Here is a 22,111-nt window from a genome sequence, read left to right on the forward strand (position 1 = left end):
TCTGTCCATCTGTCCATCTGTCCATCTGTCCATCTGTCCATCTGTCCATCTGTCTATCTGTCTATCTGTCCATCTGTCTATCTGTCTATCTGTCTATCTGTCTATCTGTCTATCTGTCTATCTGTCTATCTGTCTATCTGTCTATCTGTCTATCTGTCTATCTGTCTATCTGTATATCTGTCTATCTGTCTTTCTACCTTGATGTTATTGTAGTACCGTCCGCCCAGACCAATTCTAGTTTCCGACCTAAACTCATTTCATTCATTCATATTAACCAATGTGTATGTAAGATGTGATGTTTTCTGAAAAGGAATTGAGTCTTTGCAACAAACTATGATTTTCTAATCCGTATATCTTTGGAACCCAATGTCGTAAACCTTTGATATTTCAAACTTATATTATTTGATCTTAAAAAGTCATAGTTTGAAATGTCAAAGGTTTGCGACGTTGGAATCCAAAGATATAGGGCTTAGAAGACCAGAGTTTGTGGTAAAAACTCAATTCATTTACTTCAATTGTTTCATATGATATGACTCTGCTATTCCAAACAAAACACAATAATCCATTTAAACTGAATTCATAATGTTACCTGCAATGTCTGCTAAGACTCTCAAAGTATAATATTCTTCAGGCCTAAAAATAATTTTTATAATCCAATTTAACAATCATATTTAATACTATTTGCCCGTGGAATTTAATTTCGATTTTTAAATAAAAATTAATTTTTTGAAAAAAATATTGTCGTTGTAACCCCAGGGCACTTATGGGGTCTCTGAAAAAAATTCAGCCAATTTGGTCCAGTCGCTTGGCCAACAATAGCTAACATTCTTTAAAAAAATAATTTAAATAAATTTGGGATTTAAATCTAAAATATTTAATAAGAGAATCAAAATTAAAATTATTTTTCCCCATTAAAGTTTGAGAAGATGGGTACACATTTATTAAAAATGAAAACTATCTAGTTGAACTGATTCAACTGCTAAGCTTTAAGCAATCTTATTGGCGTATGAAACAAAACTAACTACTCAGGCACTGGCGTATTTCAGAATTCTTAAATTTACAACAATGAACAGGGGTATATCAGGAGTATCAGGAAATAGATCTGAAAGCCCCCCCCCCCCCGGACGTGACAGCCCAACCTACCTATCTAGGCCAAAGAGACCTGGCGAAGTCTTATACTTGCCCACCTGATGTGTTTTGTTCGCGCAATTGGGGGAAAATTAAAGAATTTTTAAGTATCAAGTATCAAGATTTAAAAAGGATGAGAACAAACTTCATAGTAAATGTACCAAATGGTTTTCAATGATGAGCAAGAGGCCGGGAGGGGGAGAATTTTTGAATAAAATATTCACTCCTAAAGTAGAACTAAAATGTATTGAATGGGCCAATGTATATATATATATATATATATATATACATATACACCTAACTGACCTAAATTGTTTAAATAAAATATATACTCCTAAAGTAGAATTAAAATGTATAGAAGGGCCTATATATATACATATATATATGTCACAAAATGCCAGTCTTCCCGAGTCAAGATTAACTACAGAAAACGCACTGTATTTCTGTCTTCTCTACCTAGGGTTTAAGCCAGGTCTCTTCAACGCGAGGTTTTACACTTAACTAACCATTTATTGAAACATAAGGTTGCAGGTCAAATAGGGTGACCGGCGTGACGAGCACCCAACTAGGACATATATATATATTTACAAGGTTCATGAACGATAAAGTTAATCTTTTATTTGATTACGAAGTGTGCATAAAATGATAATAGTTATTAAAAGGAATATAGATAAGGCATCAGGTTTCCCTGATATAGTACTCGGGGATATTAATTACATATATAATATATACATATACACCTAACTGACCTAAATTGTTTAATAAGTTTGTGTCTCTGCACACAGAACCATAATGTAGGAGTCTGACAGGGACCAAAACTAATCACCTAGATAGATAGATTAATAAATAGATAGAGAGATAGATATATAGTTAGAAACTTGGATAGTTGGATAGTTAGATAAATAGAAACAACTAAATTAGGATGAGAATGAGAGGAGAAACAAGTAAATTAGTATGAGAATGAGAGGAGAAACAAGTAAATTAGGATGAGAATGAGAGGAAAAACAGGTAAATAAGAATGAGAATGAGAGGAGAAACAAGTAAATTAGGATTATAATTAGAGGAGAAACAAGTAAATAAGAATGAGAATAAGAGGAAAAAAACTAAATTAGGATGAGAATGAGAGGAGAAACAAGTAAATTAGGATGAGAATGAGAGGAAAAACAAGTAAATTAGGATGAGAATGAGAGGAAAAACAAGTAAATTAGGATGAGAATGAGAGGAGAAGCAAGTAAATTAGGATGAGAATGAGTGGAGAAACAAGTAAATTAGGATGAGAATGAGAGGAAAAACAAGTAAATTAGGATGAGAATGAGAGAAGCAAGTAAATTAGGATGAGAATGAGTGGAGAAACAAGTAAATTAGGATGAGAATGAGTGGAGAAACAAGTAAATTAGGATGAGAATGAGAGGAGAAACAACTAAATTAGTATGAGAATGAAAGGGGAAGCAAGTAAATTAGGATGAGAATGAGAGGAAAAACAGGTAAATAAGAATGAGAATGAGAGGAGAAACAAGTAAATTAGGATGAGAATGAGAGGAAAAACAAGTAAATTAGGATGAGAATGAGAGGAGAAACAAGTAAATTAGGATGATGAAGCAAGTAAATTAGGATGAGAATGAGAGGAGAAGCAAGTAAATTAGGATGAGAATGAGAGGAAAAACAAGTAAATTAGGATGAGAATGAGAGGAAAAACAGGATAAACATTTAAAATCTAAAAATCTTTAATTATGGCATTTAGCCTTTAACTTCTTTTCATTATGATGGGTTTCCTTGTTTGTTTTCTTTTTGAAAAACTCATTATTTAGCAAAAATCAATATCCTAGAAAAATTCTGAAAACATTTTGATTGTCAACTGAATCAGCAATTAACCTAATAATATTTAGAATGCAGAAAATAAGTTTAACTAACTTAATTTTGACGAGATTTTTTTGTTGAAAATTTTCATGCAAAATTTGTTGAAATGAGTAAAAAAAGTGCATTTCATGGCTTAAAATACAATCCGTACAATTTGAAAAAAAATCCGTAGAATCCAAACATTAAGTATATTGTTAGAAAAATAGATAGATGTATGGATTACACATTCGACAAACAGATTAATAGTTAGATAGACACACACAGAAAAAGATAAAAATAAACATTTTAAACATATAAATAAACAGATTAATAGATAGATACAGACAAATAGATGTTTAGATTGATATACATAATAGATAATTAATAGATAGATATACCTTCTGATCCTTTAGTCTAAACTTGGCTTTAGCTTGATCCAGGTATGCTCTAGTCATTAGTCTAGAGAAATAAGATTCTGAAATATATTAGGGTTGATACCAAAGAGAGAGAGAATATATATTAGAGTGGAATTTAGACAATCCCTCGGTATGAATTTTGTCAGTCTCTTTCAGTCTGAAAGGGAGTTCAAAGTGTACAAATCATGTAAATGTTCACAAATTATATGCAGTTGAGTACATTAATACAGTATGTTAACTAGACTATCCATTTCAACTTCGAATTTTTTAAAGCTGTTAAATAAACTTTATAAAATGAATTAGGTGAAATGTTCATTGGTCAATTATGAAACCAGCCAATTTCATAATTAAATTTTCTTTAAATATTAATTTTAAATTTTCTATAAAATGATGTTCCAGGGCCCAAAAGGTTATATAGCACAAATATGTGAAGTATACCTGCAGTATGGAAACAGTACAACAAAATGGCCGTTTTACACTTTTTTCTAGTAAATTCCACTCTAATATATATTCTATTCTCTTTGGTTTATAGCCGTTATCAGAACTTAACGTGCTCATTGGGGCCTAAGGTTGGGGCGGCCCTGTAAAAATAGCTTTTCTTCTAAATAGGTATATGTGAAACTAAGATGAATCATTAAAAATCTTATTATTTACCATTATATAGGATGCCGCCAACAGAAAAAACGCGATTTTTGAACTTTATTTGAAATTATTAAATTTTACCATAATGATTATTATGGTAGCAAAAACTAAACAAGTCTTTACACACATTGAATGTGTAAGAAAATTTAGAATTTTTGAAAATAGGCTTAAAGTTTCTTTTTTATAAATACTCACAGGTCGACCATTTCTGAAGATATAAGAATTTAAACAAGCATATTTAAGGAACATTTCACTATACAAAAAACAGAAGAAATAAAAAAAAAGAGATTTTTTTTGTCCCCAGGACATGATCGGGTTGTTACAAAAGACATGATCTGGTTGTATCGAAACATGATCAGGTTGTTACGAAGACATACAGAAGAAAGAAATATGGCAAACTTTTAAGGTGGTGTTCTTAAGGTGTAAGTGCGTGGCAAAAACATCGACAAAGTTGCAAAAAGAATTGACAAATTTTCAAACAATGAAATTTCAATACCTTTGTCTTTAAGAGAAGTGTCTGGGATTCCCAAAATGAAATCGAACCATTCTAAGTTGAAAACTGTGGATTTAACAACAAGTTTATCACTTAAATAAAGAAATGTTCAAAAATGGCCTTAAAATCACCTTTTCTGTTGGCATGCGATTTAATGGTAAAAAAAATATTTTATATTTCTCTTAGTTTAATATATATCTATTCAGAAGAAACCTACAAAAGGTGTTGATGGCTCATGAGTGAAGTTGTTCATGAGAGCTAACATGTTCATCAGGACTAACATGTTCATCAGGGCTAACAGGGGTACAGTGTTTATTGAGGACTAAATTAAACCAACTCTGGCCTGAAACCTTTAACAATGTGATTTTTGTCTAACACTGACTAGCTGACCTGCTCAGTATCTATACTGACCTGCTAAATATTCCAAGTATCTACTGACCTGCTAAATATTCCAAGTAACTACTGACCTGCTAAATATTCCAAGTAACTACTGACCTGCTAAATATTCCAAGTAACTACTGACCTGCTAAATATTCCAAGGAACTACTGACCTGCTAAATATTCCAAGGAACTACTGACCTGCTAAATGCAACTCCAATCTTAAGATCAAGCTCCTGACGTGCATCTACACTCATTGCTGCATATTTATCCGGTCTGGGCAATAAGTCCAATGTTTATTGAGATTTTGGTAACCTTCTGTCCTTTTTGTAAATCTTATTTATAATCAAAATTGCCCCCCCCCCCCCCGTATCATTGGAACTGTGCAAATAATTGCAAGTGACTTTTAAGTGGCTTGTCTGATGAAGATTGAACGATTTTTTTTTGTATGACTGATTATTTTCAGTGGCAAGTTCTCTCTCACTGCAGAGACAATGAAGAAAATTATCAGAATTACGCATGTTCCTATAAAAACTATAATGGCGATTTCTTCCTTATGTTAATCAAATAGAGGATTAATGGCACCTTTGGCAATCAGACGAGCGGGAGAAGGCAGGTGGCCATGAGCCACCACTATTTCCCCTTCCGTGCCACATATTAGCTTTTTTCTCTTCCGGCAGCCATGAGCCATGAGCATCTTGAAATATCACAAAGTTGGTTAATGAGTGATTTTAAGATGGATTTAGTATAATGAGTCAGTAATTGAATAATCATTAGACTTTGTGATATTTCAAGTAAAAGTAGTTTTGCCCGGAAGAGTCAAATGTGGTGGTACGGAAGGGGAAATAGTGGTGGCTCATGGCTGCCGGAAGAGAAAAAAGCTAATATGTGGCCCGGAAGGGGAAATAGTGGTGGCTCATGGCCGCCTGCCTTCCCCCGCTCATCAGACATGCCACTTCATAAATTGAGGTTTGCTTAAACTCATGTTTAAAGCCCCGTTAGGAAATGCCTTTGATAAGCAAGCGTAAACCTTGGACCCGCCTGGCTAGATTCTCATAAGCTGAAACCAGTTCCTGGGAGGTGAGGGCGCTAAATTTGGCTCTGTACACATTATCATATGTGATGAATTCGTTGCATAGAGATATCACCTGGTAAAATACGCAATTACGCAAAATTACGCAAGTACGCAAATACACCAAATTACACAATTACGCCAAATTTCGCAAATACGCCAAATTAAGCAATAACGCCAAATTACGCAATTACGCCAAATTACGCAAATACGTCAAATTACGCAATTTTAATGTAAAAATTACGCAATTTGAATGTAAAAATTACGTAATTTGGGAAGCAGGCCACAGTTGTTTTTGTTTAATCTTAATAGTCTGAATTAAGATTCGGTAATTTTTAAGAGTAACATGATTACACCTCTATTAGTCATGACGAAAACAAATAACCAAATTTTAAAAACTACCTTTAAATTGAAAGAACAAACTTCTTCTTCAAACCTTGATTGAAGATTAAGAATATAATTTTGTGAATATATGTTTCATTAAACAAACCAAAAATAACTAAAGGAATGTTAATAATGACTAGAAAACAAATCAATAGATAAATAATAACAGTGAATTAAAACTGAATAAATTTAATAATTGCTTATTAGTCAATGGTCATAGTTTAAAGTGAATTAAATAGCATTTTATTATCGACTGAAAACATTAAACTCTACAACATTCAGAGCTTTAATGTTTTATATAATATCCGCTGTTCAGTTCCATAGTTAAATTCCCATTATAACACGGTTCAAGAGAAAAACTTTCCAATATTGTTCACTTCCTAGCATTTAAGAATGCTTATGTTTACACGGGGGATGTAGAATTTTCATTCTTTAACGCTCAGACCGTGTAAGAATGGAAATTATTACACAGTCAGACCGTGAGAGAATGGAAATTATCACACAGTCAGAACGTGGAAGAATGGAAATTATTACAGTCAGAACGTGGAAGAATGGAAATTATTACACAGTCAGAACGTGTGAGAGAATGGAAATTATCACACAGTCAGAACGTGGAAGAATGGAAATTATTACAGTCAGAACGTGGAAGAATGGAAATTATTACACAGTCAGAACGTGGAAGAATGGAAATTATTACACAGTCAGAACGTGGAAGAATGGAAATTATTACACAGTCAGAAAGTGGAAGAATGGAAATCATTACACAGTCAGAACGTGGAAGAATAGATTATTAGTCAGAATGTGGAAGAATGGAAATTATTACACAGTCAGAACGTGTGTGAATGGAAATTATTACACAGTCAGAACGTGGAAGAAAGGAAATTATTAGACTAGTTGAAGAATATTTATTTTGGGTCTTAGCACACCATACTAACTAACCAAACAAACTAAGGAAACAATAACACCACATGCATTATTTACAAATAAAGAACCAACTTTTCCTTCATGATGTCAATTGTTCCAACTTAATATAGTCGTATTTCACACGAATTAAAAAAATGAAATTTCTTGGGTAGTTTCCTCATGGAACCTCACAAATATGATATATTATTAATCTTATAAGGATAAAAATGAGATAAAGGAATTCGATGAAATAATCTTGATGCATTCTTTAGCTTAGACCTGCGGCCTTCGTTAAACATCAAGATTATTTAATCTCATATAAGAATTTCAATTATTACATATTTTTCCTCATATGATTGTCGTATTATGAATTTTTTGCTTGACTGAATCCACCAAAATGAAATTTTTTTTAGCAGTGATTAGGATCCGGATCCGTTGGATCCGCAAGATTTTGGCTTCCTGGATCCGGATCCGCAAAAATATGTGGATCCACGGATCCGGATCCAAGGGGTAAAATATCAACCAAAAACTGCAAAAACAAAACTTTTTTACTCCTAAACCCTAATTCTGAACTTTTGAAAAAAGAGAGATTATAAAAATTTCCTCATCTTTGAATGGTTTATCAAGTGTTAGGATAAAAACAAGCGAAAAAAATAAAACAAATAATTTGAAAATTATTTTTTTAAAAAAAAATTCAGTAAATCTTAAAGAAATGACCTGGATCCAGATCCATTTTTCCCAGTGCGGATCCAGGATCCGGATACGGATCCGTATCCGCATCAACATTAAATGGATCCTAAGCACTGTTTTTTTAGGGGGAAAATAATGAATTTTTGAGGAAATAGTATTGAAAACCTATGAAAGTAGTTGTTAAATTTTTCATTCAAATCAGAAAAGCCCAAAGTAAAAGTAAATTCATAAAATACTTTTTTCTGTTTTTAAGGAATGAAATAGTTTAAAAATAGTAAAAATAGTTAAAAAATAGTTTTAAAAAATACTGAAAATAAAATAAAAAAATAGTTAGTTTTTACCTCAAATCCTATATTCTCCCCCTCTCTGTCACAATCTAACCATAAAGCCAAATAATCAGACTCAGCTGCTAGCTCCTGTACAAACATTTGTTTCAAATTATCTAAATTTTTAAAAAGTTTTAAAGAAGACTAAAACACTTCCCTAGAGCTGGTTTTAGTCTTAAAACGAACCCCTGCCTGCCAAGTTCCGATGTGGTAACTTTATTTTTGTAATCTTCCTTATTTTCAAAACCAAACTCTGGTTTTCTGACAACATATTTCTTCTATCATAACAATATCTAACTCTAGTTTCCTAACAATCTAACTCTAGTTTCCCAACAATCTGACTCTAGTTTCCTAACAATCTAACTCTAGTTTCCTAACAATATAACTCTAATTTCCCAACAATCTGACTCTAGTTTTTTGACAATCTAACTCTAGTTTCCTAACAATCTAACTCTAGTTTCCTAATAATCTAACTCTAGTTTCCTAACAATCTAACTCTAATTTCCTAACAATCTAACTATAGTTTCCTAACAATATAACTCTAGTTTCCTAACAATCTAACTCTAATTTTCAAACAATCTAACTCTAGTTTCCTAACAATCTAACAAGTTTCCTAACAATCTAACTCTAGTTTCCTAACAATCTAACAAGTTTCCTAACAATCTAACTCTAGTTTCCTAACAATCTAACTCTAATTTTCAAACAATCTAACTCTAGTTTCCTAACAATCTAACAAGTTTCCTAACAATCTAACTCTAGTTTCCTAACAATCTAACTCTAATTTTCAAACAATCTAACTCTAGTTTCCTAACAATCTAACAAGTTTCCTAACAATCTAACTCTAGTTTCCTAACAATCTAACTATAGTTTCCTAAAAATCTAACTCTAGTTTCCTAACAATCTAACTATAGTTTCCTAAACAGTAACCTGAAGGTGTTCTACAACCCTGAGCTTCTTTGTTGTGTCCTCAACAATTTTCTGGCATTTAGCTGAGAACAGTTGACCCAGATCTCTCACTCTTCCATCCTTTGATAAACCAGGGGTATATATTTACTAAAACATGAACCAGGGGTATATATTTACTAAAACATGAACCAGGGGTATATATTTACTAAAACATGAACCAGGGGTATATATTTACTAAAACGTGAACAAGTAGTATACATTTACCAGATCAAGAACCAGAGGTATATATTTACCATAACATGAACCAGGGGTTGATATTTACCACTTACCAGAACATGGACCAAGGGTAAACATTTACCAGAACATGAACAAGGAATATATATTAACCAGAACATGACCAGGGGTATATATTTACCAGAACATGGACCAAGGGTAAACATTTACCAGAATATGAACAAGGAATATATATTAACCAGAACATGACCAGGGGTATATATTTACCAGAACATGAACCAGAGGTTATTTACCAGAACATAAACCAGAGGTTTATATTTACCAAGGGTAAACATTTACCAGAACAGAACCAGGGGTATATATTAACCAGAACATGGACCAGGGGTTTATATTTACCAGAACATAAACCAGAGGTTTATATTTACCAGAACATTGACCAAGGGTAAACATTTACCAGGACAGAACCAGGGGTATATATTTACCAGAACAGGGACCAAGGTTAAACATTTACCAGAACATGAACCAGGGGTTTATATTTACCAGAACATGAACCAGAGGTTTATATTTACCAGGACATGGATCAAGGGTATATATTTACCAGATCATGAACCAGGGGTATATATTTACCATAACATGAACCAGGGGTATATATTTACCAGGACATGGATCAAGGGTATATATTTACCAGATGATGAACCAGAGGTTTATATTTACCAGGACATGGATCAAGGGTATATATTTACCAGATCATGAACCAGGGGTTTAATATTTACCAGAACATGAACCAGGGGTATATATTTACCAGGACATGGATCAAGGGTATATATTTACCAGATGATGAACCAGGGGTTTATATTTACCAGGACATGGATCAAGGGTATATATTTACCAGAACATGGATCAAGGGTATATATTTACCAGATGATGAACCAGGGGTTTAATATTTACCAGAACATTGACCAAGGGTAAACAATTACCAGAACATGAACCAGGGATTTAATATTTACCAGAACATTGACCAAGGGTAAACAATTACCAGATGATGAACCAGGGGTTCAATATTCACCAGAAGATGGATCAAGGGTAAACATTTACCAGAACATGAACCAAGGGTCGATCTTCATTTTAAAAATGGCTATTTTTTTAGAATCTTTAAAACCACAAATTTTTACTAAAAAAATTCTACCTCAAAGTTAAGTCCGTAAATGTGTCCAACAACACTAGTTTTCTACCTCAAAGGTTAGTCCGTAAATGTGTCCAACAACACTAGTTTTCTACCTCAAAGTTAAGTCCGTAAATGTGGCCAACAACACTAGTTTTCTACCTCAAAGTTAAGTCCGTAAATGTGGCCAACAACACTAGTTTTCTACCTCAAAGTTAAGTCCGTAAATGTGTCCAACAACACTAGTTTTCTACCTCAAAGGTAAGTCCGTAAATGTGTCCAACTACACTAGTTTTCTACCTCAAAGGTTAGTCCGTAAATGTGTCCAACAACACTAGTTTTTTAACTCAAAGGTTAGTCTGTAAATGTGTCCAACTACACTAGTTTTCTACCTCAAAGGTTAGTCCGTAAATGTGTCCAACAACACTAGTTTTTTAACTCAAAGGTTAGTCTGTAAATGTGTCCAACTACACTAGTTTTCTACCTCAAAGTTAAGTCCGTAAATGTGTCCAACAACACTAGTTTTCTACTGCAAAGGTAAGTCCGTAAATGTGTCCAGCAACACTAGTTTTCTACCTCAAAGGTTAGTCCGTAAATGTGTCCAACAACACTAGTTTTCTACCTTAAAGTTAAGTCCGTAAATGTGGCCAACAACACTAGTTTTCTACCTCAAAGTTAAGTACGTAAATATGTCCAACAACACTAGTTTTCTACCTCAAAGGTAAGTCCGTAAATGTGTCCAACTACACTAAGTCCGTAAATGTGTCCAACTACACTAGTTTTCTACCTCAAAGGTAAGTCCGTAAATGTGTTCAACTACACTAGTTTTCTACCTCAAAGGTAAGTCCGTAAATGTGTCCAACTACACTAGTTTTCTACCTCAAAGGTTAGTCCGAAAATGTGTCCAACAACACTAGTTCTCTACCTCAAAGTGAAGTCCGTAAATGTGGCCAACAACACTAGTTTTATACCTCAAAGGTTAGTCGTAAATGTGTCCAACAACACTAGTTTTCTACCTCAAAGTTAAGTCCGTAAATGTGGCCAACAACAATAGTTTTATACCTCAAAGGTTAGTCCGTAAATGTGTCCAAAAACACTAGTTTACTACCTCAAAGGTTAGTCCGTAAATGTGTCCAACAACACTTGTCACAATTATCTTGCAGCGCTGCTGGCAGGGTCCGAAGTATTTAATGAACTCAAAAATCTGGTTTGCACGAGACTGTCCTTTTCTTATCCTACAGATAGAATTCTTAATCAGATCAACATAATAATTATGATGATATTGATAATAATATTAACATTAACAACAGCATATACAACGACAATGACAATAAAAACAAGGGCAACAAATAACAATTACCAGACAAATTATCTTTAAAATAAAAATATCAAAAACAATAACAATGACAAAAGCAATAACAATGACAATATCAATAGCAATAACAACTAAAAAATATAAAAATCACAAATCCATTAAAGAACAACGACACTGCAACAACAATAGTAAATTTTTCCTTTAAATAACAATAACAATGACAATGATGAAGTAAATAGCAATGAAAATGACAAATAAAATAACAAAAACTTAACAATGACAAGGAAAATAACAGAGAAGTAATAATAATAATAAAATTGGCAAATTGACAATTAACAATGAAAATGATAATGATAATGAAAATATCAATGAAAGTGACAATGATAATAAAAATAACAATATTGCAAGAAATTTGTTGAGAATAAGTTTTCAAGAACTGATTAATATATATCCCTGAATCTTCCTCCAGACAGGTGTTCAGCAATCATCTTTGCAACACTAGGTTTCTCTGCAACCATCAACACCTAAATAATAAATCATCTTTACAACACTTGGTTTCTCTGCAACCATCAACACCTAAATAATAAATCATCTTTGAAACACTAGGTTTCTCTGCAACCATCACGCTCAAATAATAAATCATCTTTGCAACACTTGGTTTCTCTGAAACCATCTATACCTAAATAATAAATCATATTTTGAACACAAGGTTTCTCTGAAACCATCAACACCTAAATAATAAATCATCTTTGCAAACGCTAGGTTTCTCTGTATCCATCAACACCCAAATAATAAATCATTTCTGCAACACTAGGTTTCTCTGCAACCATCACGCTCAAATAATAAATCATCTTTGCAAACGCTAGGTTTCTCAGTAACCATCAACACCTAAATAATAAATCATATTTTCAAAACGTGGTTTCTTTGCAACCATCAACATTCAACACCCAAATAATAAATCATCTCTGCAACCATCTTTTGTGGGACACCATGTGTTTCTGGAACAGTTCTCGAATGAACACTTTCGGAACATATTCTCAAAAAGATGAAAGCATGAATTTGATTGCTCATTGTAACAACAAATAAATAAATAAAACAATAATGTTTTCCGGGCTAAAAATCCTGAAAATCCGTACAATTTGAGACATTATATTATATCCGTACAATCCGTACAATTTTTGGTAAAAAGTAAAAAAATCCGAACAATTACACAATCCGTACAAATTGGCCACCCCTGGAGGTATGAAACCCTGATCTAACCTAACCTAACCCCTGGGGGTATGAAACCCTGATCTAACCTAACCTAACCCCTGGAGGTATGAAACCCTGATCTAACCTAACCTAACCCCTGGAGGTATGAAACCCTGATCTAACCTTCTGGAATTGTTGATCCTCTTGATTCCTTCTCTGTTGATTTATCTGCTGACGATCTAACTGCCGGTCAACAAGTTCCTTCACTTCTACAGGTATACTCTGATCTAGATAGATAGATAGATAGATAGATAGATATAGATAGATAGATAGATAGATATAGAAAGATAGATAGATGGATAATTGGATAGATATATGCATATATTTTTATGTAGAAATATAGTTAAATGAAAGATTGATCGACAAAAAGATAGATAGAAGGATCGACAAATGAAAAGACAGATCGACAAATAGATAGATAAAATCAATTGATAGAAAAGCTACTTTCGTAGTCGACCCTACACGCAGATCTGTCGCTGTAATAAAAGAAATTCAACTTATAGAAGTGTAAAGTCTGACCGCGTCAACCTCGTTGCCCCAGCTAGTCCTGTAATCAGAGCTAGACAATCTTTGTTGACCCCTGCCAGGCGGTACAGTACAAACTAAGACCGGAAAGGTTGACCTGGCTCGGAAATTCAAATGTACTCCAGCTGCCCGTGCCCAGAAATAATTTTCATCATATCGGCCTGTAGACGGGCGAATACTATACATTTACATCCTAGCTCTAATTTGAATTAAGAAACTAGTAAGTTTAGGATCAAAAGAAATGCAGAGAAAAGACAGATCGACAAATAGAAAAAAATATAAAAAATGCTTACTAGTTTTCTGCATTACTTCGACTATACCCATAGCTTTCCAGACATCCTCACCACTCCTTAAACAGTCTAATTATCAATGACATCTTCATCAAGCGTGCATGAGATATTCATAATCTTCTTTAAAAAATTGGCGATTTTTTTCTTTGTTTTTCTAGATATTATAAACTGATCTTCACTGTACACCCCGTCCCCCCCACCTTCTCCATATTTATTATTAGATTAAGAATAAAACCAACCTTGTGAGAAAGGTAAAAGATTCTCCTTTACAACCAGCTCGTCCAGTTCTTCCAATTCTGCAATCAATCAATATATTAATCAAGAGAGAAAGCAATCAATCAATAAATCAATCAGTCAATGAGATCAATCAATCAATCCATCAAGAGATCAATCAATCCACCATTCCATCAAGAGATCAATCAATCCATCAATCCACCAATCCATCAAGAGATCAATTAATCCACCAATCCACCAATCCATCAAGAGATCTATTAATCAATCTATCAATCAATCAATCAATCCATCAAGCAATCAATCAATCAATCAAGTTTGTTTTTCTTTATACAACAAAGTTTATCTTGAACAATTTAAGCAAAAAAAGGTTGAAATTTTAAAATTTTCATACGTAAAAATATTCATCTATTCAATAAAAATGTTTAAAAAATAAATTCTTTCTAACACATTGTTTTAAGTCTAAAACGATGTTAAAAAATATGTAAAAATATTAAAACATTTAATGTATAGAATATAATTATTGTAAGTGAAAAAAAAATCATGAATAATTAACTTTACAAAGCTGTGTACTATGTAAATATAATTTCTTAAATGTACATTTTACACTGTACATGTGTAGATTGTAGATGTGTTCAATTTACATAAAATTCCTCACCTATGTACATAATCTTCAGTATTGTTTGCTAAATCATAATTTATCACCGCACTAACTCCCTTCACATCCAAACCTCTAGAATATAAATATAACTAAATAATAAATCATCTTTGCAAACGCTAGGTTTCTCTGTATCCATCAACACCCAAATAATAAATCATTTCTGCAACACTAGGTTTCTCTGCAACCTATATAAATATAAATATAAATATAAATTTAAATACTATCAGATAATTTTTCTAACAGATCTTGTACAAGTTTTTCTTAATGTTTAATTACACTTTTTCAGTTCCTGTGAAAATAAGTTTCCTTTCTTTTTTAGTGGTACTGAACTATGCCTGAGGGAAAACACAGTGTTAACATATTTAAGATGTAGAAATTGAATATGGGCACATATTCTTTTTTCAATTAAGTTTTATACCCCTTCCATATTAAATAATGTTCCACACTCTTTTTTTAAAAGCACCCTCTTTCATCATATTTCTTGAATCTCAATCTCTTATAAACAACGTTCCACACTCTTTATTAACGTTTCACCTTCTAAAGTAATGTGCAATCCTCTTTGATACCGTTCTAGCCTCTTTAACAACGTTACGTCCTCTTGGATAATGTTGTGTACCTCTTTTTTTGATGTGTCACCTTCTTGTATAACGATCCATCCAACGTTAGTAATATTCCGCTCTCTCAAAATAACATTCCATCCTCTTTAATAACGTTCCACCCTCTTTGAAAACGTTTCACCCTTTTTAATAACATTCCATCCTCTCTAATAATAAGTCACTCTCTTAAATGACGTTCCAATCTTTTTAATAACGTTCGTTTATCTTAAATAACCTTCCAACATCTTAAATAACGTTCCAACATCTTAAATAACATTCCACCCTCTTAAATAACGTCCCCTCTTTCTCAGTAAGTATACCTTGATGCAACATCAGTGGCGACTAGGACGGGACAACTCCCATTCTAAACCAGTCTTACATAATTTGTATATTCATTGGGCTTTTCTGTTTGTTTCTTTGTCAACTCTAATAAACTTAAGAACGTCTGAACTAATCAGGACCAAATTTATTGTGTTAACTCACTGAACCCGGGTAAGCTGATGTTTATGGCCAGTCGAAATTTAAAATTTTTTCAAAAAATGCATCGTTACAATTTGTTGGAAATCTACCAATAAAAAAAGGAAAATCCGAAAATTATTGAAAGTGACAAAAAGAACTAAACGAAACTTATGTTTGAGAAACAGTGGCGCCGATTTAGTTTAATTTCTATCTGGTATGAGACAAATCCTGATCATTTTATTCCGTGCGTTTACAAAAGGAATCTAAGAATGAAATATAAAAAAGTTCGAAATTCGGAGCAAGAAATTATTATTTAAAGAAGCCCCTTCATTTTGTGAAATTTGTAACCCTATCCGAGTACCATTATCCGAGTACCATTATCCGAGTACCATTATCCGAGTACCATTATCAAACTTTGGATAATTAAATACTCCGAATATCTAGTCCCCAATTCGTTTAATTCATTAATGTTAAAAATTATATTTATGAATATTTAAAATTAAGATCTGGTTCCTTGAAGGAGGCTAAAGTCTGCTCTCTATATTCCTGGGTCCGATCACTATGCATAGCACTAGCCCTAAAAATCAATAAATCAATCAATCAATCAATCAATGCATATCACTAGCTATAAACTTAAACATACCAATCAATCAAACAGTCAGCTAAGACCAAACCGACCAAAGAATAAAAAAACAATAAATCTTTTTAAAAAAAGATTTTTTGTCCCCAGGACATGATCAGGTTGTTACGATCAAATCTCGGATTTTTTTTCTATAGCGAAAGTTTCGTGTTATCTGAGTTTTTTTTTTATTGATCTACCAGGGGTTGTAATCTGGAAGCACATTCATCCATACATGCTTCATTCATACTGAGAAGAGCGTTGACAAGATTCCAGCCGCATAAGTGCTTCTTAGGCCTGAGAATATAGAGTGCAGGAATTCTTCTGATATACTGGAATGAGGCCCGGGTGGCATACTGATAGGCAACCATAGACTCTCCCTGGAGGGGAGGAAGGCCAACCACATCAATCTCTAGTCCGAACCACATTCTCATCATTTTCTCGTCCGAACCACATGAAAATCCTCGTCCTTTCAATATTATTTTTTTTAAGTGTCCGATCCATGAAAATAAATATATTTTTAAAAAATCTGGCGACGTTAGGGCATAGATGAAATATCAAATTTTCCCAATTAAATTTTAGATTTGTGTAAAAATGAAACTGCTCCATAAACGATGTTCTACAAAACAGCGTCTGTTTAAGAGCCCTTTCTTTTGCGGAAAATGCCGCAAAACATTCTCAAACTTCATGTAAACAACTTTTTGTAATATTCAAGCTGAATTTGGGTTAGAGATATGACTTACAATTTTTATATGATTAAATACTGTTTGAATTCATAGGGTTGTGACCAATTAATTGTAGCAAATGATTTGAATAATATAAATTGAACATTATTTTTTCTATAATTTTAAGCATGCGGCAGGCAGCAGTGGTCTCTTAGTGGGGACAACAATCTACCTTATTTGTAAATAAATCAGAAATCAATGATTATTTTGTATGGGTTGAAATGGAAAGATTAAAGACCATGTTCACGCGAATTCTTTGGTATAAATTTTTATTTGTGAAAGTTATCCATTTGGGAGGCAGAGGAGATTCAATTTTTAACCTAAATAATGTTTGACATCATTCTCGTGGATTTGAAGATTTCAACATCTCAAAATCCTTGGAAAACTTTATTCTAGTCATGTTTTATGCCCTAACGTTGCCATATTTTTAAAAAATGTATTTATTTTCAAGGATCGGACACTTAAAAAAAAATAATATTGAAAGGACGAGGATTTCGATGTGGTTCGGACGAGAAAATGATGAGAATGTGGTTCGGACTAGAGATTGATGTGGTTGGCCTTCCTCCCCTCCTCCCTGCTTGTCCACTATTCCTCTCTTCATCATCATTCCTTGGATCAATCCCACTTGAAGCTTCTTTCTTGTTGAGTAGAAAGCACGCACCCTTTCGATGCGAGAGTTGTTGACAGCCGCCCCTCTGTCCTCCTACATCCGTCAGGTGGTCATAACTGCTTAACCAGATGTCGGCTTAAGATGTTTTTGAAACCACAGGTTTGTGTGGAGTACGGGAATCGAACCCGTGAACACCAGTCTGGACACCAATCCATTTACTGTTTGTGGACAAGTGTGCTTAACTTCAGTGATCTAACGAACACTGGTGTCACACACTCTCAACCCCACCCAACAAAAAAAATCAATCACATTACAAAACATTAAATAAATAACACAATGAACCACACATTAAAAATATCAATTATTCAACCAATCAATCAATTATTTACTTGACCAAAAAAATCAATCAATTAACTTACCAAAAGATAACTTCAATTGATCACCCAAACAATAATTTTTTTTTGACAAATCAATTACACATCAAAGCCAAAACACAAAACCCAAAACATAATACAACAAATTAACAAAAACAGTAAAATCGTTTTTAACATCAATGATTGAAATTTTTTAAACTTATTTCAAACCTGACCTGATTCCCTTTCTGTTCAGCATATTCGCTACAAAATCACAAGTGTTCTTCCGCGCAACAAACACCAGAACCAAATCTCTAGATAAAAACGCTAGAAATAAATGTAAAATGTAAATTTGAGTCGTAATTAATTAAGACATTGAATGCCCATATATTTATTGATCAATGTTTCTTTAAACGAACTATTATCGTAAAAGTAATTGACCCACCACCATTGAAAGAGTGGTATTTCTGATACACATTTCTGATTACCTCTTTGAGAAGTATTTAAGAAAACTATTTAAGACAAAGCTTCCCGCCAAATGTATATTGTAAAGCAAGATTTTCAATAACGTTATTTGAATTTTCAATGCAAAAAACTGGAGAGGTAATATTTTTTTCATAAAATGTCATTATTATGTGTTTTGTGGTTATTTTTGTTAATTATCTCTAGACCATCAATTAGAGATATATTGAGAATATCCACGTTAAGTCTATAAAATATTGATTATTTTTACCAATATTTATTAATACTCAAATAATGTCTCCAGCATATAGAGAAAACCCAGCTAATGGTTAGTTCTCTACCCTACCTGTTGCTGTTGAATCTTTGAGTGAATAGGTTTAATAATTCTCCATCCTTGTCCTCTCCAGACCTGAACATATTAGGGGTTTATCATATTATTAATAGGGGTATACAATTACACTATACAGGGTTAACCACGCAGGTTGAGAATTCAACTGCAACTGCAACTGCAACTGCAACTGCAACTGCAACTGCAACTGCAACTGCAACTGCACCTGCACCTGCACCTGCACCTGCACCTGCACCTGCACCTGCAACTGCAACTGCACCTGCAACTGCAACTGCAACTGCAACTGCAACTGCACCTGCACCTGCAACTGCAACTGCAACTGCACCTGCAACTGCAACTGCAACTGCAACTGCAACTGTTTGTTTATATGTTTGCAAACTAATCTAGTTTATTATATAAAGACGATACTTAAGGTATATTTAAAGAGCCCTTTGTCGTCATTCAAGTCTCACCCTGTATAATGTAAATCCGAAGTATTTAATGTCTCAATCCTGTTCTTAATACTGTTCTTAATCCTGTTCTTAATCCTGTTCTTAATCCTGGTTTTAATCCTGTTCTTAATCCTGTTCTTAAACCTGTTCTTAATACTGTTCTTAATACTGTTCTTAATACTGTTCTTAATCCTGTTCTTAATCCTGTTCTTAATCCTGGTTTTAATCCTGTTCTTAATCCTGTTCTTAATCCTGTTCTTAATACTGTTCTTAATCCTGTTCTAAATCCTGTTCTTAATCCTGGTTTTAATCCTGTTCTTAATCCTGGTCTTAATCCTGGTTTTAGTCCTGGTTTTAATCCTGGTCCTAATTCTGGTTTTACTCCTGGTCTTAATCCTGGTTTTAGTCCTGTTCTTAATCCTGGTTTTAATCCTGGTCCTAATTCTGGTTTCAACCCTGTTCTTAATCCTGGTGTTAATCCTGTTCTTAGCACATATCCTAATCCTTGTCAATTTCATTGATATTGTTCTCGTCTTCCTCTTTATCCTGATTTCTGTCATAACCCTGATCCATTTCTTGTCCTTACCCTGATTCTTGTTCTTAACCTAATTCTTATCCTAATCTTTGTCCTAGTTTTTGTCCTCTCCACTAACCTGAGAAGAACAAGATGTTGAGTAACGTCCTCGTTAGCTCTGAGTCCGTCCTCTGGGTTTCCCATCTGTATAGAAAGGGGGGTCGATTTTTCCAATTACACTGTGTCACTCGGAATTGGAAGAGATTTAGATGTACAAGCAACATTAGAAAAGATGATTTTTTGAAAAATCTAAATTGCCATGAGGAAACCGGGTTTTCTGAGTTTTAAAGTCGAAAAATTCCCTAACTCATGCAAAAAAAGAATTTTTTCGAACACTGAACTCAGAAACGTTGAAATTATCAAAATCCGCTATTACCAAAAAACTGTTTTTGAGCGAAAAATTAGTCCAAAATCCCAAAAGTACCAGTTTTTTGGCCCTAGATGTAACAATTTTCAAGATATCGATACGAAAACAAAGGGGCAGTAGTAATCAGCGGACTCTCAGTTACCCATATCGACATATTTTTTAAATAAAAAAAATTTACTTATGATATTCTTGATTTTTTTCCACTCCCTAAAGTCATTTTCGCATGACAATTTTAATTTTACAAAATAACTTTTTTCTAAAAGTTGTTCAGATTGACAATACCCATCCAATACCAACTGACAATATTTAGATTTTTAATAAAATGTCAAAATCGACCCCCCTTACTGTATATGGATAGATATACGGATAGATAGATAGATGAATGGATATATATATGGATGAATGAATGAATGGAAATGTATATATAAGGATGGATAGATAGATAGATAGATAAAGTTTATTGCTAAATACATGTATCTGTGTATACAGAACGATGTTACAATTGAATTAAAGCAATTTCAATTAAAAAGATTTTAGAGGAGAACTATTGGAGATCAGGTTGCGATTTTATCCTATGCAAAATAGTTTATACATTGATTAGAATAAATAGATTTTAAAATAATTTTCTGACATGTACAAAACAAATCTCAAACATATTAAAATATATTTTATAAGTTTTACATGAGTAACAATTTGGTTTAAAACACATTGTAATGTAATTTAAAAGAGAGTTTAGTAGTCTATTTTCAATTATACTTAGAGAGTTGCTTCTTTTTAAGTCAAGAGGCAGGTTATATGGATGGATATATGAAGATCTACCTGTATATGGATATATATGTATATATGGATGGATATATGAAGAACTACCTGTATATGGATATATATATAATACATTTACGAATCCTGTCTTCATTTTTTGAGGAATTTAAATACATTTACGAATCCTGTCTACATTTTTTGAGGGATTTGAAAAAAATTTGCAAATGGGCATCATTTGTGCTTCAACAACAAAAAATGTGGGAACAAATGTTATTCACTTTTCCATGTTTAAGTTTTTCACTTATCGTTTTAACTGACCCTCCCCTTAAGAAAATTTTAAAAAATTAAGGGCAAATATTTCGAGATTTAGAAAACAGCTGGAAAATGTTGAAGATCAAATTATGAAATGCAACTTATTAATATCGACAGCAAATCAATATATCATAAAATAAATAACAAACAAGGGAAGTACCCGCAAATTACATGGTGACCTAAAGAACTCGAGTTATATCGATATGAATTTGGTTGTTAAATGATAAACTTAAAGGAACGGTAAATGTAAGTTTAAGTGACCCTCCATGCAAAGCTTGCAATGTCCGATTTACAACGGTATAATGAAACCTTATTTTGGTCAAAATGTGGAAAATACAATTAACCGTTTTTCCGACTCAAAAAGTGTTTAATTCTGTGAGTTTCTCTATTGATTCAAATAAGCAAGAAATGCGCAGGTCGCTTTCCCAGAAAACCCACCAATGAAAATGAATAGTTTAGGGAAACAAAAACAATAATATCTAATTCATACTTGATTAGCAGGGGCATAAGACAGAGTGGCTGAAAACTCGCCCCCCCCACTCCCTGAGGGGGGCACACATACATATATTATCAACACTGTAATATGGAAGTGTGTAATTGATCGAATAATTTACATAGTTAAAAAAGGTATCAATATTTTTTTCAAAAAGGG

At 33.1% G+C, this 22,111-nt stretch overlaps 1 protein-coding gene across 1 annotated transcript; it reads right to left on the reverse strand.

Moving 5' to 3' along the window:
* Positions 1-175: 175 nt before the first annotated feature.
* Positions 176-21,261, reverse strand: LOC111700441 (DNA topoisomerase 3-beta). Its single transcript, XM_023471342.1, has 20 exons — positions 21,256-21,261; positions 20,101-20,165; positions 19,014-19,076; positions 18,442-18,519; positions 16,412-16,475; positions 15,760-15,803; positions 14,841-14,915; positions 14,191-14,247; positions 13,955-14,010; positions 13,260-13,363; positions 12,339-12,409; positions 11,679-11,805; positions 9,196-9,294; positions 8,284-8,358; positions 5,935-6,041; positions 5,095-5,169; positions 3,363-3,423; positions 1,878-1,954; positions 590-633; positions 176-246 (listed from the first exon to the last, which is right to left on the reverse strand). The coding sequence occupies exons 2-20, from the start codon at positions 20,163-20,165 to the stop codon at positions 194-196; spliced, it is 1,395 nt and encodes a 464-aa protein (XP_023327110.1). The 5' UTR covers positions 21,256-21,261; the 3' UTR covers positions 176-193.
* Positions 21,262-22,111: the final 850 nt, after the last annotated feature.

The sequence above is a fragment of the Eurytemora carolleeae genome, unplaced genomic scaffold, assembly GCF_000591075.1.
Source record: "Eurytemora carolleeae unplaced genomic scaffold, Eaff_2.0 scaffold369, whole genome shotgun sequence".
NCBI lineage: Eukaryota > Metazoa > Arthropoda > Copepoda > Calanoida > Temoridae > Eurytemora > Eurytemora carolleeae.

Coding starts and splice junctions, on each gene's coding strand:
- LOC111700441 (XM_023471342.1), bottom strand. CDS start 20,165: ATGGGAAACCCAGAGGACGGACTCAGAGCTAACGAGGACGTTACTCAA. Junction 11,806..12,338: donor CTGTCTGGAGGAAGATTCAG/GGATATATATTA, acceptor TTCTATCTGTAG/GATAAGAAAAGGACAGTCTC. Junction 8,359..9,195: donor GGGTTGTAGAACACCTTCAG/GTTACTGTTTAG, acceptor ATGTTTGTACAG/GAGCTAGCAGCTGAGTCTGA.